At 36.4% G+C, this 15111-nt stretch overlaps 5 protein-coding genes across 5 annotated transcripts; 2 read left to right on the top strand and 3 right to left on the bottom strand.

Moving 5' to 3' along the window:
* Positions 1 to 76: 76 nt before the first annotated feature.
* Positions 77 to 526, top strand: GCK72_019216 (uncharacterized protein; the record flags this gene model as incomplete). Its single annotated transcript, XM_053732927.1, has 3 exons — positions 77 to 103; positions 150 to 398; positions 458 to 526. The coding sequence occupies 3 exons, from the start codon at positions 77 to 79 to the stop codon at positions 524 to 526; spliced, it is 345 nt and encodes a 114-aa protein (XP_053581840.1).
* A 73-nt stretch (positions 527 to 599) lies between these two features.
* On the bottom strand, positions 600 to 2507 carry GCK72_019215 (uncharacterized protein; the record flags this gene model as incomplete). The annotated part of the gene is made up of 8 exons (XM_003115817.2): positions 600 to 731; positions 797 to 932; positions 989 to 1098; positions 1141 to 1379; positions 1424 to 1904; positions 1955 to 2063; positions 2111 to 2242; positions 2287 to 2507. The coding sequence occupies 8 exons, from the start codon at positions 2505 to 2507 to the stop codon at positions 600 to 602; spliced, it is 1560 nt and encodes a 519-aa protein (XP_003115865.2).
* A 2435-nt stretch (positions 2508 to 4942) lies between these two features.
* Positions 4943 to 5297, bottom strand: GCK72_019214 (uncharacterized protein; the record flags this gene model as incomplete). The annotated part of the gene is made up of 3 exons (XM_003115631.2): positions 4943 to 5027; positions 5080 to 5151; positions 5221 to 5297. The coding sequence occupies 3 exons, from the start codon at positions 5295 to 5297 to the stop codon at positions 4943 to 4945; spliced, it is 234 nt and encodes a 77-aa protein (XP_003115679.2).
* Positions 5298 to 10288: 4991 nt separating this feature from the next.
* On the bottom strand, positions 10289 to 10501 carry GCK72_019213 (uncharacterized protein; the record flags this gene model as incomplete). The annotated part of the gene is made up of 1 exon (XM_003115812.2): positions 10289 to 10501. The coding sequence occupies one exon, from the start codon at positions 10499 to 10501 to the stop codon at positions 10289 to 10291; it is 213 nt and encodes a 70-aa protein (XP_003115860.2).
* A 1719-nt stretch (positions 10502 to 12220) lies between these two features.
* GCK72_019212 (uncharacterized protein) lies at positions 12221 to 14953 on the top strand (the record flags this gene model as incomplete). Its single annotated transcript, XM_053732926.1, has 10 exons — positions 12221 to 12255; positions 12532 to 12680; positions 12951 to 13031; positions 13079 to 13146; positions 13216 to 13317; positions 13400 to 13938; positions 14009 to 14109; positions 14152 to 14479; positions 14532 to 14747; positions 14794 to 14953. 10 exons carry the CDS (start codon positions 12221 to 12223, stop codon positions 14951 to 14953), a joined length of 1779 nt encoding a protein of 592 aa, XP_053581839.1.
* Between the last annotated feature and the right edge of the window lie 158 nt (positions 14954 to 15111).

The following is a 15111-nucleotide window of genomic DNA, read 5'->3' as shown; positions in this document are numbered from 1 at the left end:
GAAAATAGACATTTTATTAAAAAAAAACTATTCTAATTTTAACTCGAAACCAATTTCAACGGAAAACTTCAGAATTATGTATCAAATTGTGCTGCTTTTCAAGGTGATTTCACTCAAAAATCGGCTCAAATAGTGAGTTTCCATTGCAGATATTCATTGCTTTACTTACAATTTTTCCTATTATTATCACATGCAAATCAAAAAGTAAAAAGAAGTTGAAAGCAAAGAAAAGTGTTCCGAATACTGCGACACCTAAAACATCCGGAACTGCTCGAAACGAAGATACTTCTGTTCCTCCCAAAACGGTAACCGATGATCCTACTGTGAAAACAAAACCGACTTCAAAAATTGAAAAATTGGAAGAAAAGAAGCCAGAAATTCGACGCCATCGCTCTGATGTAAGCTCTATTAGACATCAACAAAAGTTCATATATTTTGAGAATTGAAATAATTTCAGATTTCGATCAACACTGGATTTGAGATTGACAAAGGAAACAAAAGCCCCAGCTCTAGTGTCATCGTTTGAGGATTCGTGGAGGGTATAATCTCTCACAATCAGTGAGCGAATAAATGAAAATAAATAAACAGTATACAATTTTTCATTCATAACAACCTAAATTTCTAGTGAAATAATATTCAGTAACATAATGATATGTATATGGTTTCATTACTCGGACCGAGTGATAGAGCCCATCAGAATGCCGGCATGGGATCTTGTCATTGTTTGGAAGCTGAAAAATAATTATTGGATTACCTAATCTAAAAATCTGGTCTCATTCATATTCTAGAAACTTACATTGCACGACTTTGTATTCACACAATGTCCCTTTCCGTGTCTTTGATTATCCAGACATTCCTTCAGTTTTGTTGAATAAAAATCTTCAGTTGGAAGACGTTTTATATAATCTTGAAGAGTTGGTAGAAGTAGAGTTCTGAAAACAAAGTGTAACCTTGGAAGCTAACAACGAAAAACATGAAATTCACTTACTCTTTGATTCCATCTTCAATCTCTTTCATTTGTTCCTCGTTCAAAAGTGGTTGATCATGACTCAATGGGTTCATCGGGATTACTGTCGAATTGACAGTCTCCCCAGGACTCTAAACCAAAAAACTAATTTTTTCTTTTCTGTAAAAACCTACATATTCCAGATTTTTGAATCTTAAAAATGCATTTGCTGAAATCTTCTTCCTGTTCAAATAATGTGGATCTTCTTGTTGTTCCGTCAGATATACTGGTTGACTTTCAGCTTGTGTTGAATAGTGTGTCCACGTTGAATTGTAGCGTTCTGGACGGACAATAGACCGGCCATTCTTCATAGCGTCTCCTCCTTGAGCACTTCCAAGCAGGGCTCCAAGACTTTGTTGCTCAGGGGAGCTGTCTGAAGAGCATTATATTATCAGAGATTCATACATTTCAACTCACATTTAACAGACTGTTGTTCTATTATCTGATAATAAAGAGCACTGATCTGATAACTTCCTTCATATTCTCTCTCGAACTCCTCATAATAAGAATCAGCATTAACTGGGAATAATAAGTCTTCGATTTCCATAAATCCAATAAACTGTGCTGCCTCCTTGTACTGAAGCAGGCAATCCGTGAAAGCGGCTGCTGGATTTCTCAGCTCCGAATTGCGATTTGGCTCCAAAAAAGGTTTTCCAACTTGTGAGAACTTCACGCTAAGCCACGGCTGAGTTGAGATGACACCAAGTTCTCCCAGTTCTCGAACCATTTGATAATAGTGTTCGAGCATTGTCATCATGTAGACGTGGAGATGAGCTCCGAACTTTTTGGTGACGTGGAGTTGCATTAGGAAGGATTGCCACTGTTCAGCAGCAAAGAGAGGGGCAATGCAGAAAACAACAGGTCTCGGAGAATCAAGTTTCGGCTCAGAAAATGGAAGCTGAAAAAAAGATACTAATAATGTAATGAGTATGAAGAGAACAAACTCACCGGGACCAATCCATCTCTGGTCTCGATTTCCAACTTTGTCATTGAATTCAAAGTATTTGCCTGGATCAGGACAGTTGTGTATTCACAGCTCTCGTCAGGATCATGTTCACTGAAAATAACACAATGTCGAGACACTAAGACTATTTTAAAACTCACGTGCTCAATCTTGCATCTGTGACTAATCGTGTCGTTGAGTTTGTTCCCACAACTTTCAAAACAAACTCATTGAGATCAGTGACTGCTCCTTTGTGCATGGTGGACACTATAGCTATGGCGTTTTTGCCCAATCTGAAAGCTATGATTAGGAGAAAAATTACTACAGGTGCACTTACGATTTCGAGCTTTCATAATAGTAGGCAGAGTGAATGAACGCATTTTCTTCTCCAGTCTCCATCAATTTCATCTCGTCGTAAAAAAGTCGGTTTGGTTGTTCATCTCCACTGAAAAACCATATCAGGACACTTATCACTGATAAAACTAGAAACAGTATTCCCCATGGAAGTCGAAGTTGCGATTTGACCTGCTTCCAATTTTTATTGGTTTTTGGAAGCATTTCCAGAAAAACAGCTGAAAAATGTATGAGAATAATGAGAATACAATAAACATTTTGAGAGGAAACATCATAGAGAATTTAACGAACTCGAGGATATATGTACTAGGAATTGTAGAATAGGAAGAGAACGTTTCAAAGAAATAATAGATACAACTTCCAGCTTTCAAAACTATACATTCAGTTCACTATTCGAAGGAACAGAAAGTTCCAAGCTAGATGAATAATTGACCAAGATTGAGAATTTCGTCTCTCTCAATTGGACAAAGAGTGAGAAATAAACAGGTGCGGAGATTCGGATCTTCTGAAGATTTTAATCGTTGAGACGAACAGAAAATGGCGTTTCTTTTCTGGAGGAAACACGATACAGAAGCGGAACTTATCGCTCTTCGAAGATGCTTTTTTCCTTTTTTAGAGAAAAAGTATCGGATCTTTTTACTCAATATTCGTAGGCCTGGAACTTGAAAGTCTTCCGATGGTTTATGATCTACGTGTATGCAAATCTAGAGTTATGAAAATTCAAATTGAAAACATTTATTTCAGTTCAAGGAGAACGCCGGTCAAAATCAAAATCAAAATCTTTTTCTTTTTTCGGTGTTTTCTTTTCCAACTCATAATCCTCATACATTACGAACACTCGTCGAGTTGTCGGCTGTCGTGGGACGTGTCGAGTTGGAACTGTCCACGGGAATTTCTGTTCGGTTGTCGGTTGCTGGGGGAACTCTGGGGGGAAGCGCTGAAATGTTTGAAGCGTTTTATGTGATAGAAAGGTTTTGTTTGTGATGGGTTGAGATGTTTTCCGAGAGTAAACTTTTGTATAGCTAACTCGATTTTATTGACATTACCACTACAGCGTTATCAATAAAATAATTATCCGCCACATCATCGCTACCAGATGTTCTTTGTTTCAACCAACAGCTGACTGGTCGGTCTGGTTTCCTATTACCTTATTATCTGTGAACGTGATGAAATTGGATATCTAGACTCTCCAAGAGGTCTACAAAAATGCTATACTTGAAATCTAATTCAGTATGTCTTAGCAATTCTGGTGGTCTATTATTATCTCAAATTTTAAAAAAAACCGTGCTAAATGTACCCGTTTCTTAATCTATCACTATAATTACCTGGTCCGGCACTTTGTGTTGAGTTACTGGATGTGGTAGTGGAGTTGTGAACTGTGTCGTCAATTTTGCTGTCATCTTCTTTGTCGTCTGTTTTTTTGTTGTCTTCTTCTTTTTTGTCGTCTTTTTCTGTGCTTTTTTTGTTGTTGTATTCGGCTTTTTGGTTGCTATCTTTACTTTTTTCGTTGTTGTCTTCGGCTTTTTTGTGGTTGTCTTCGGCTTTTTGGTTGTTATCTTTACTTTTTTCGTTGTCACCTTCTTCCTTGTCGTTGTCGTCGTCTTTCTTTTTGTGGTCCTTTTTATGGTCATACCCTTTTTTGTGACTTTTTTGGTGGTCGCTTTCTTCTGAATTGCTGCTATCTGAATTATTTATTAGATGGAGTTTTGATTGAAAATTCAATAAAAAAGAATACCTCACCATCTTTATTACTTCGGCGAGAACGAGGATGCTCTAGAAGTTCTGGGAGAGTGGAGTTGTTCGCGCCTGGAAATGTCATGAGTTAAAATTTTAGCTCGGTTGAAGTAAAAAGTAGATTTCATTTTATTTTTTGTAGAGCTACTGATAAAAATTAGCTTGAAAATATACATAATTATCTCAATTTTAACCTGTCTTATTTCTATTACGCAAAATGATAGTTTGACGAATTTCAATTCGAACACCTTCTGAATCAGCAGCTGTTGAGTTGAACAAATCTGTCATGTTCTCCGGAAGTCCGAACTCCGAATGTGCTTGGAATTTCAGACCATGCTCCAACTTGACGACAGTGATGTTGGATTCTGAAAGTCAAGATTCTGATTTCAAGGAACTCTGGATACACTGATACCTAGTCATTCATTAGAAAGAACTCACCTAATTCCATTTCCAATGTATCATTAACTGCTCCACTGACACCATTTTCAGCCAGAAAAACCAATAAAAAACAACACACCGCCGCAATTTGACGCATAGTTTCTAGGCGGAAATGACAAAAAAAAAAGAGAAAACTTGAAAAGTAAACGAGTCGATCTTTTGTCACATGTGGCCCGATCGGATTTTGTGTCAGTCGGTAACGGATTAACCACTTTTTCAGTCTTGTTTAATTTTGATCTCAACTTGTATCCGTGTGTATTCCGTGTCTTCTGCTGATGAGTAATGTTTTCGAGTTACGGTTAAACATTTTGAGATGGGAACGCAACATTTCGTTTTGATGTATTCATTGAATACTATTCAAAGGGTGTACGGTATTTTGATACCTCTACAAAAATAAATTACATGAAATTTTTGGAAAACTTCACATCAGAATTCAACGAAAATACAAAAAAGAAAGAAGGTGAGATTCAGATTTTATGCCAGCTAGCCAGGATCAAGATGATTGAAATGACGATGCAGAAGACAAAAATAAAGACAGCTAGAGTGGCGAGTCTGAAATGATAAGTGATGTATGTGTGTCTAGATGTCCAGATGTCCAACTCACCGATTCTGCATTTTGACGTACCATGACTTGCGGATTGTTGGCGGAGGAGTCAGTGGGTCTCCGTAGGATGGTCTGAATTGTGAAAATTTGTCTCCAGACTTAAAATTTAAAAAATTATTTTTGTTTTCTTTTGAAATTTACCGAGAAAAATCTTCAGACAAGTTTGTTGTGCTAGTTGAGTCAGTTTGAATAGATTTCAGTGTAACAGAATCTTCCATTTCAAGAAAAATAGAGAATCCTCTCGTTCAACGGAGCTATTTATGAAGTGTGTGTGAGAAAGAGCACACTTTTCTATGCATAATAACAAGATTACCAAAAAAGGGGAGGAGGAAAGTGCTCATGTCACTTTGCCAAAAGTGAAAAAAAGACATCTTGACATAAGGGAGACATAATTTATGATCAGTAGATTATGCTGAATTCCATGTTATTTTTTGCAGCAGGTGATTAGGCGATGGGTTTGAGGGTCTTGTTTTGACTTCTTTCAGTTCTTGGAACACACGGAAACTTTCTAAAAAACATGCTGATGAATAATTACTATGTATTATAAACCAGATTGAGACTACTTGCTAACTCAGGTTCAAAAAATATTGAATATATAACGTCATCAGATTATAGGGGCACTGGCTAAAAGGTCTCTTGCATGCGAAATTTCGAACGAGTTTCTTCCCAAAACCGAGAAATCCCTCTATTCCGAATAGGAAAAAAAGTGTGAAAAATTCTCAATCAGTCTAGCATAAAATATCAGAAGAGGTCTAAACGACAGACACTATGAGATCACTGTTCAAATTGACTAGACAAGAATACGTCACTTAATGTGAGATCTTCCCGTGTTTCAGTGATTTCTTATTAGAATAATACACAGGAGCAAATGGAAATTATATTATACGTAGGGTCGTTAGTGCAAATGTTACATCAAGAAGTATTTCGTCTGTTTGTGAGGTACTCATTTTTACTAAAATACAGACAGGTCTAGACAACAAAAATGAGATAAATAGTTCTGAAGATGGCTACCAAACAACGTTTACTTCTCGTACCTAGTTGGTATGTGCCACATGTTTTTCTAGTTTCTAGACAATTTCCTGTTTTTAGCCTAACAGTTTCTACTCTAAATTTATAATTTCTGAAACTACCTACCTCGATAAAAAAGAATTAATGAGAAGAGGTTGGCTAGCCGAGGAGGACATGTTCTCTCCTTTCCCTTATAAATTTCGCGTTAAAACTGAACGGAAACTCTGTTAGCCGAAAAGGGGCGGAGCAATGAAAGAAAAGAAACCTGAGAGCAAAAAAGTTTCATAGTGCGCACTACATCGGTAATAACGGATTAGACACTCGGCTCTTCGAGCTCAATCTCTGAAAGAAAGAGCACATGTTCGGGGAAGAAAAATAAGAAGAGAGACAAGATGCTAATGAGCAAAAGTAGAGGAGAATAGCGTTACGAATTAGAAATAATGTCTGGAAAAACGAGAATATTTTGCAAGTACAACTTTTGATGTAAAGGGAGAGAAGCTACCGGATTTCTACAGTCCTCCACATAAATATAGGTTCACCCCGCAAAATGACCCAAAGTTGAAAAAATTAGGTTTTTCAAAAAAGGTGTATACGGCAATGATAAGGAACTAGAAAGTCTATTTTGATGGTAAAAGTTACAATTCTAGAAATTTCCAAGTTTTGAGAAATTTCAAAAAATTTCAATTTTGGGTATTTTCCATTCCACAAAATGATAGGTTCACTTGATCAAAATCTCAAAATTTTCGAAAAAGGACAACAAAAACCGGTATTTTTAGAATGGAACCGACCGAATAGTTACTGACTAAGTCACCGATATCCAACGAATGAAATGAAGTTTATTTTGAAATTTGATGGCCCCCTCTCATAATGATAGCTGAAAATTGAATGAAAATGACGTGTTTAATGCTTGTGACAATTAATTTTGTAAGAAAAGTCACAAAAATTGAGCCCAGACCCCAGTGAGGTCAGAAACAGCTCGGACGATATAACCAATGCGAAACTCAAATTGGAGAAGTTCTGCATTCCATAAATTTTGACAATCTAAAATGACTCCAAATAACTTAAAATGCTCTAAAAAAATGTTTCACATCATATCCCTGACAAATCGGATGTTTTTCCCAAAAATTTTCACCACGGTGTGTGATTTTTGGAAAATGGGTAGTCACTAGCGATATTCTACTCGCTGCGAGATCCCCTCAACAGACACAAGTGGCACATTAGTAAAAAATTACTTAGGAAGAGTTATTCGGTCGGTTCCATTCTAAAAATACCGGTTTTTGTTGTCCTTTTTCGAAAATTTTGAGATTTTGATCAAGTGAACCTATCATTTTGTGGAATGGAAAATACCCAAAATTGAAATTTTTTGAAATTTCTCAAAACTTGGAAATTTCTAGAATTGTAACTTTTACCATCAAAATAGACTTTCTAGTTCCTTATCATTGCCGTATACACCTTTTTTGAAAAACCTAATTTTTTCAACTTTGGGTCATTTTGGGGGGTGAACCTATATTTATGTGGAGGACTGTAGTGTGTTTTCAAGAAAGTTTAAGATCAAGCCTCTAGAAGGGTCAAGAACGGGCGAAAGAGCACTTAAAAACTTGTTGCCGGTATCGTCGAATATAGGAAGACAAATCTGAACCATACACTCACCACAGGACTACGCGCCATGTTAACTTGTCTATACTTAAATTTCTTCACCGAACCTCTGTTTGTCAATCAGGCACTGTGAGATTTTTGAGTTCTAAAGGTCAAGTTTCACAGAAAAATACAGAAAAAAGTCTTTAATAAGCGTGAAATAATTTCAGCTGTCTATCAGTCATCAGAGAAAATGAAACCTAGACAAACATAAAAAAGACAGTCTAGAAGGAAAATAATAGGAATAATAACAGAGTATATGTGGCTGAACCGATGATGTTAGAGAATGATGTGTTAAATCAGATAGTTTTAAAAAAGATGCTAATTCATGTCCGTGCGTTCACAGCAATTTCTACAAACGGACCCATTTTAGTACATAAAACTAACATATCCAACCGATTCAAAAATAAGTTCCCAAAATACTCACATTGATCCTGAAATGGTAATGTCGAAATCGAGACTGTCGTCATCATCACTCATCGTTTTAGCCAACAATTAACAAGAAATATATAAGCTCCGAAAAGTCTGAATCTTCTAGTAGAAATCAGCTTCAATACTTCATAACTTGTAGAATGTAAGACTTCTGTAAAAAACTGTGTTTTAAAAATGAGAATCGAGACTTTAGGGACAAAGAGGATACAGATAGAAGAGAGAGAGATAGTTGGGACAAAGAAAATCTTGTCGAGTATAAAAAATGAGAAATGAGTTCGAAAATTGGATTCTCTTTTTTTGGGAGACTTTTTATATGAGAGACTGAATTGAATTCCTTGAGAAGCGAAGGAGAAAAAGTTGAACAGAAGTTCGTCTATATCTAGAAAAAACGAATGAAGAGATTTGATTATAGAGGAAGTGAAAAAGAAAAAATATTTAGATGAAAATGTTATGCAAAACAGGTTATACACGAGGTTAAAATAGAACTTCCGGACACGTCACAGCTAACAAAAACGTTTGAAAAGTGTTCGGAGAAAGAAAGAAAAACCGAAAAAAAAGGGAAGATCCTCAATGTTGATGGAGAATGATGAATGGGTTGGTCAGTAGAAATGGAAGTTGGTTTTTGGAAACAAATGTTTTCATTCCAGAAATTTTGCATTTTTGAGTATTGGAAGGTCTGGAAAGATATAATTTGTTGCTTACCCTTTCCAGGACCTATTTCCTCGACCCAAAAATAAATGAATACAGAAACATAGTTCAGAGAATTTACAGCAAAATGAACTTTCCCATAGACTCCGGATATCTTTCTAGTTTCTCTTGCCTACTCTCCACAAACTCCCATATAATCAATCAGTTTCCTTGTCTCGGAAACATTTTCCCAAAACTTTAAAAAGTGCGAAAAAGTAATTCATCAAGACCAGAATATCAGAGAAAAGTGACCGGAGAAAGCGTATTTTTCCTCTTTTCCGTTTCTATTTTCTGTGTGCATTTTGTGCATTTTCTTGTGTATGTGTGCTCATCAAAGTTTCTTCGTCCCATCGTCTTTTTTTCGAACTGACAACTTTTGGCGCCTGCTCTTTTCTCCCCTCTTTCCCTTATTTTGTCTATTGGGGATTTCAGAAAAGAGGAAGCTAATTCTCCGTTTTTCGGATGTTTTCATCATGTTTGGTTGAACGTAGAAGAAGCAGCAGACCTCGTCTTAACGCCTTCTCTCCAAATTGTTTTTTAGGAAAGAAAAAGCGGGAAAAGTTGAAAAACAAAAATAAGCAGGTTTCAAAGAATACCTTGCAATGGATTATCAAGAAATGTTGAAAACGGGACGAAATGGAAAGCGAAAAGGGAATCGGAAAGTTTCCAGAGCATCTAATTTCAAATGATAACTGTTATATTATAACAAATGTAGCTCAGAACAATATGATTTGTTTTACACTAGCCTATATTCAGAGGAATATTTGAGCTGAATGTTCACCATAATGGAGCTATTCTCGAAACTTTCTCAAACAGAATCGTCAAACAAAATCAAACTACACTTATTTCTTCTTGATGTTTCCAGAAATACCAAATATGCTCCTAGTTCGACAAAAACCAAAAAGCGAAAAACCTAGTGCACATCTCATAAAAAACGGAAGAATGTGATCATAAAGTTTGAATTGACTCAATTTTTGACAGAGTAAAAGATGAAAATGGGCGAAAAGGGGGAAGAGATGGAGTGTTGTTTCTCTGAATATAAAGAAGAAGCAAATGCTCAAAGATGAACTAATTTTCCTCATTTCGGATGTCTGTCTATAAGTGAAAACGAAGAAGGATTCAGAATAAATTAGTTATGTGAACGTGCTTTAGGTGCACCAGACTCACTCCGATGAGAAGGAAAATTCATGACAAAGAAAGTGGAAAAATACAGGGCGTATACCTATGAGCTGGCACATAATTCGATGAGAAAATCTCTGGAAATCTGTTGAAATCTGAAAATCCAGCATAGTCATAGAATCTTATTCATAAGCAAAAATGTGTATATCTTGTGCTGAACTGAATTATGGAATAGTGAAAAAACGGAGACAAAAATGTGGTATTTATTCCAAAAAGTCAGGATAAGGACACAGCAGAAGCGTTCTCTTAATGTCTTCGACGAGTTGAATCATGGTCCCAAGTAGCACGATTGATCGGTGCGAGCCTTGAAGACTTGTGCTCCTGGATTGGTGTTTCCTCCCGATCCTTGGTTGTTCGATGCTCCTCCACCAGATCCTCCAGATGCGTAGTCCTCACGAGCGTATCCAGAAGAGGAAGCGTTCGATCCCATATATCCGGAGCTGTATCCTCCTGCCGACATGTACGCCGATTTGTCCGCCATTGTTCGTGTGTTTCTTCGCGAGTTGAAAGTGCTCAGAATTATGATTTATTTGACGATTCGAACGGCTTTTATAGCAAAGAAAATCAAGATTTGGGGCAAAGATAGTCCAAAAAACTGAATTATACGTTTCTTTTCTTATTCGACGTACGCCGTTTCCAAAACGACAGTTCGGACTCATCCGGAAGGATACAATCGCGCCCCATCGAACTGCGCCCAAATTTGAAGTTTTTCAAAATAGTTTTTCGATTAGTTTTGAACTTGTTTGTCCTACCACACTTTTATCGCAATATATAACAACACAACAATCTGAATAGAGAAACAGAGATGCCCGAATCTGTTTGCCTTTCCGTACTAATGTTTGGCGTGATCAGGTGGCCGAGTGGTTAAGGCGATGGACTGCTAATCCATTGGGGTTTCCCCGCGTGAGTTCGAATCTCATCCTGATCGAATTATTTTTAGATTTTTTGAATGCTTATCTCTGGCATATTGCAGAGTGTTGTCCATACAGTTGTCGCTTTGCTCAAAATAGAAGTTATTTCATGCTTCATCAATCATCAGGCAGTCATGTTGCTGCTATTGTGGATGAGATTACTGTAGTGTCGTTAATAGATTTTAGTTTTGATTTCAAATGAGCTTATTCAAGCTACACGACATTGTTTGTGTCAAAATATCCAACTTTTCACTGGATCTACAACATAATTCTTTAAAATGTAATGTTTCAACATCACTCTGTACTTTGTCGGCATCTCGTGAATGTTTTTATTTCTAATCAGTCTGTTTCTCATAAACTGTTTAATATCCAATAAAATGTTGTTTCTGTATTGAAGTTAAAAATAATACGCGCCGAAACGGAAAACGATTTCTTATCAGTTTTTGACCTCAATTATTAAAAGCGGAAAAGGAGAGAGAATGATGGCAAAACGTGGTTAATGTTATCAGTTCTTGGATAAAAAGGAGCAGTTGGTTCTGGTTCTGATGTCTGAAATGAATGGTTTAATATGAATTTGAACAAGAAAATCTGAGAAATATTAATTATAACTTTATACAGGAGTTGACAACTTCTGAACGACAGTCTTGCAGATCTCTTTTATTGTAGAATGAAATAGAGAAAAATACAGACTGAGAACAATGCTAGTTAGTTCAAAAAAGGCGGTGGTAACGTAGTTTGTAAAACTTTTCAGAAAGCATTGGAGAGGTTTCTTGATGCCTCCGAGTTCTCATTCAGAGAATGTCATCATGATACCCTATATCTTTTATCCTAGTTCTCACTTAACTTCAATGTGTTCAAAAGATTTTCAGAGCCTACTGTATTCTAGTCCACTCCACCGGTTATCAATTCCTTTTCCTCCTCTCTGAAAATGCCATTAAAAATTAATTATTCTCTCCTCCTAATTCGACATTATTAATTTCCTCCATATCGATAATTTATTCTCTTACGCACACAAATTTACAGCGTGGCTCTTTTCTCTTACTGTCTCTTTGCTCTGTTTTATCAATTGGCAGCAGCACAATTGAATTTGCCAACTAAAAAAGAGTGTAGAGAAAGAGATAACATGTACACTCCAAAAACTTTTACGAGCCTTTTTCGATTTTCAGTCCTAAGTTAAACGTACAGTTCAATTTTTGTTCCGGTTTTCTTACCAAAATATCGATTGTTTCTAAATTTAGGACCTTGGGAGTTGGGACCAAATCGGAACGTTGCAAAATAAATAAAAGAGAATGTCAGACGACGAGGAGAGTCGAGTGATTCAAGTGTAAGTTTAATGATTTTAATCAGTAAAATGACTGACGACAACAATTTAATATTTTAATCCGCTAAATAGCCTAAACCATTGTCAAAAAAGACCCGTCCTCCCATCAGAAATGTACGTTTTTCGCCTATAACAAGATCATTTTCCTCCGACTTCTTTTAATATGGAATCGAATTTTTCGAATTCCGATTCTACGCTAAAACCAATAAATAATATTTCTAAAATCCAAAATAAAGTTCGAAAGGATACTGTATTTTCTGAAAATGATGAATATGGCAGGCGTCCCACCTACGCGAAAAAGAGAAAAGAGAAGAAGGATGTCGTTTTCTACACGAATTTCGAGGAAGTACTTCAGAAGGTCAATGCATTCGGACCATACCAAATATTCTGTTTCATTGTGATTCTATATGCTTCGATTGAGTGGGCAGGTGAGTCAGTAAGAGAGGTTTAACAAAATAAATAAGGGCTTAGACCGGAAAACCACAGGAAAAACATACTTACTTAGACTTAACAAAAATGATAAAGGCAATGTCGATGAAAAGTGTTTCCAGTGATGTATTTGATCAGAAAAACGAGTTCAAAATGTGAGTTTTGGTCAACTAGTGGCCTGAGAATCAAAAAATTGGTAACTAGGATCAGTTGTAGAAATCGATAAAAATAATTGAAAATAAAGATGAAGAGAGCTGTCTCATTTTCAGGAAACTCTACATTTATGCATGTTCTGGGATCATTTGAACCGGATTGGAACTGCACTCTTGCCAATAATAACACAGTGAAAAGTGAGAGTTTTTAGTTTTCAACTCTCGAGCTCCAACTTTTATTTCAGTCACTGCTCCAACAAATGATTCTTCATGCGCCTATATCAAGAAAAACTGCAAAAGTTTGTCCCCGATTGTAGGTTTTTTTCAACAAATTATTTAAAGAATTCTTGAGAACTTTTTTAAATCAGAAGAATGATTTCAGAAACAAAACCTGGAGTTCTTCTCGATAGTCGGACAGTTTCAATTGATTTGTGACGATGAGGATAAGGTGGAATATATTGAAGTTATTATGGCTGGATCGTCGGTAAGATCTTTTGCTCCATCCAAATTATCACGAAAAACCAGAAAAAAACGTGGCATGTGTCCATTGATTCCTATTTTTCCAGCTAATCGGCAGTATTATCGGTGGACACATGGGAGATCACTTCGGGCGTCAAACCATCTTTTTCACTGGAGAACTTCTCATTATCATCACTTCTATGATGTGTACAGCAGCTCAATCATGGATTGCATTTGCTGCAATTCAAGGTGTCAACTGTTTTATATACGGAGTCATTGAAACAACTTCCCTCACAATGATGGTCGAATTCACTTCCAACAAATATCGAGTCATTATGGTGAACGCATTCCAATGGCCGATCGCTTATATGACATCTGCTTTGATTGCATTTTTGACAAAAGGATGGCAAGTCTATTTCGTGTTCCTCAATTTGGTTTCTTCTCCATTGGCTATTGGATTCATGTTGTTCTTAGAGTCACCAAGATGGTTAATCGCTAGAAATGAACTCAGTCAGGCTTGTGATGTTTTGAATGATATTGCTCATCAGAGATGGAATAATACAAAAGCGAGATTCACAACGAAGGATATTTCAGCTATTCACAAAACAGAAAAACAAGGATTCTATTGGTTCTATCATTTGTTCAGGTTAATTTTTCATTCTTTTTGATTTGAAAAACTTTTCAAGATTTTCAAATATACAAGTTTCAAATTTCAGCACCAAGCGTCTCGCTAAGCAGTCTTGTCTCCAAATCATCTCAGTTCTCACTTACGCAATGGTCTCCAATACTTATCTTTTCACAGTCACTGGACTTCACGGTTCGATTCATTGATTTTCTCAAATCATTTCTCTATTTTCAGACTCTGCCATCATGTTCACATTTTTGGATGGAGTTTTCCGACTTTTTGTCCCAATTGTCATTGTGATTTTTGATTTGATGGTTCCAAGTTTCGGTCGCAAAATCCAATTCCTCGGATCTCTTGTCATCGAGGGAATTCTATTCGGAGTTATTATTGCATTGGTAGCCACTGGAACATGTACTTATGATTCCAAGCCAGTCACGATTCTTGTGATTATTGCAACGATGATTAATGATTGTATTTTCTGGATCAATATTGTGCAAATTACAACCCAAAGATATCCAACTGTCATCAGATGTATCGCTTTTGGATTCTTGCATTCTTTCAGGTTAGAATTGATTGATTTGATCAACCATCAGAATGAAATGCTCTATTTTCAGACATATTGGAGCAATCATCGGATTCATCATTTTGAAACCACTTCTTACTTCAAATTGGTCTACCGGAGCATTTGTTATTCCTGAAGCCATGATTATTTTGACTATAATCGTTGGTTTCTTCTTCCAACCAGAAACTAAAGGAAAGGCATTAATGGATCAAATGGTTGAGGCCAACTATGGTAGAATGGAGAATGAATTGCCGAGAGCGTTGATGAGGTATGTTTCAGACAGAATAGCTGAAAAAGTTTCACTCAATTTCCAGGCTAGCTGCTGGTCACCGTGTAGATCAGAGTGAAATGAGACAAATCCACAGAAAAGCGATGGAATCAGCGAAGGCGGCTGAACTAATGGGACAAAAAGTGGAAAGTCCTTGGGTTTTCAAAGAGAAAGAAGGAGAAAAAGAGGATAAAAAGGAGGATTAAATCGTCTTTCGATAGGAAAAAGTATTCATATTTTTTGAAAATTTCTTATTTTTCAACGTTCTCGAGATTTTTTGTATTTGAGATTTCAACTTTATGATGTAAATATTTATTGTGTTTTCGTACTCGTTTTTTTAAATAACAGTAAAAATAGGGAAGGA

The sequence above is a fragment of the Caenorhabditis remanei genome, chromosome V, assembly GCF_010183535.1.
Source record: "Caenorhabditis remanei strain PX506 chromosome V, whole genome shotgun sequence".
Classification (NCBI taxonomy): domain Eukaryota; kingdom Metazoa; phylum Nematoda; class Chromadorea; order Rhabditida; family Rhabditidae; genus Caenorhabditis; species Caenorhabditis remanei.
This window is presented reverse-complemented; position numbering and strand designations above follow the sequence as displayed.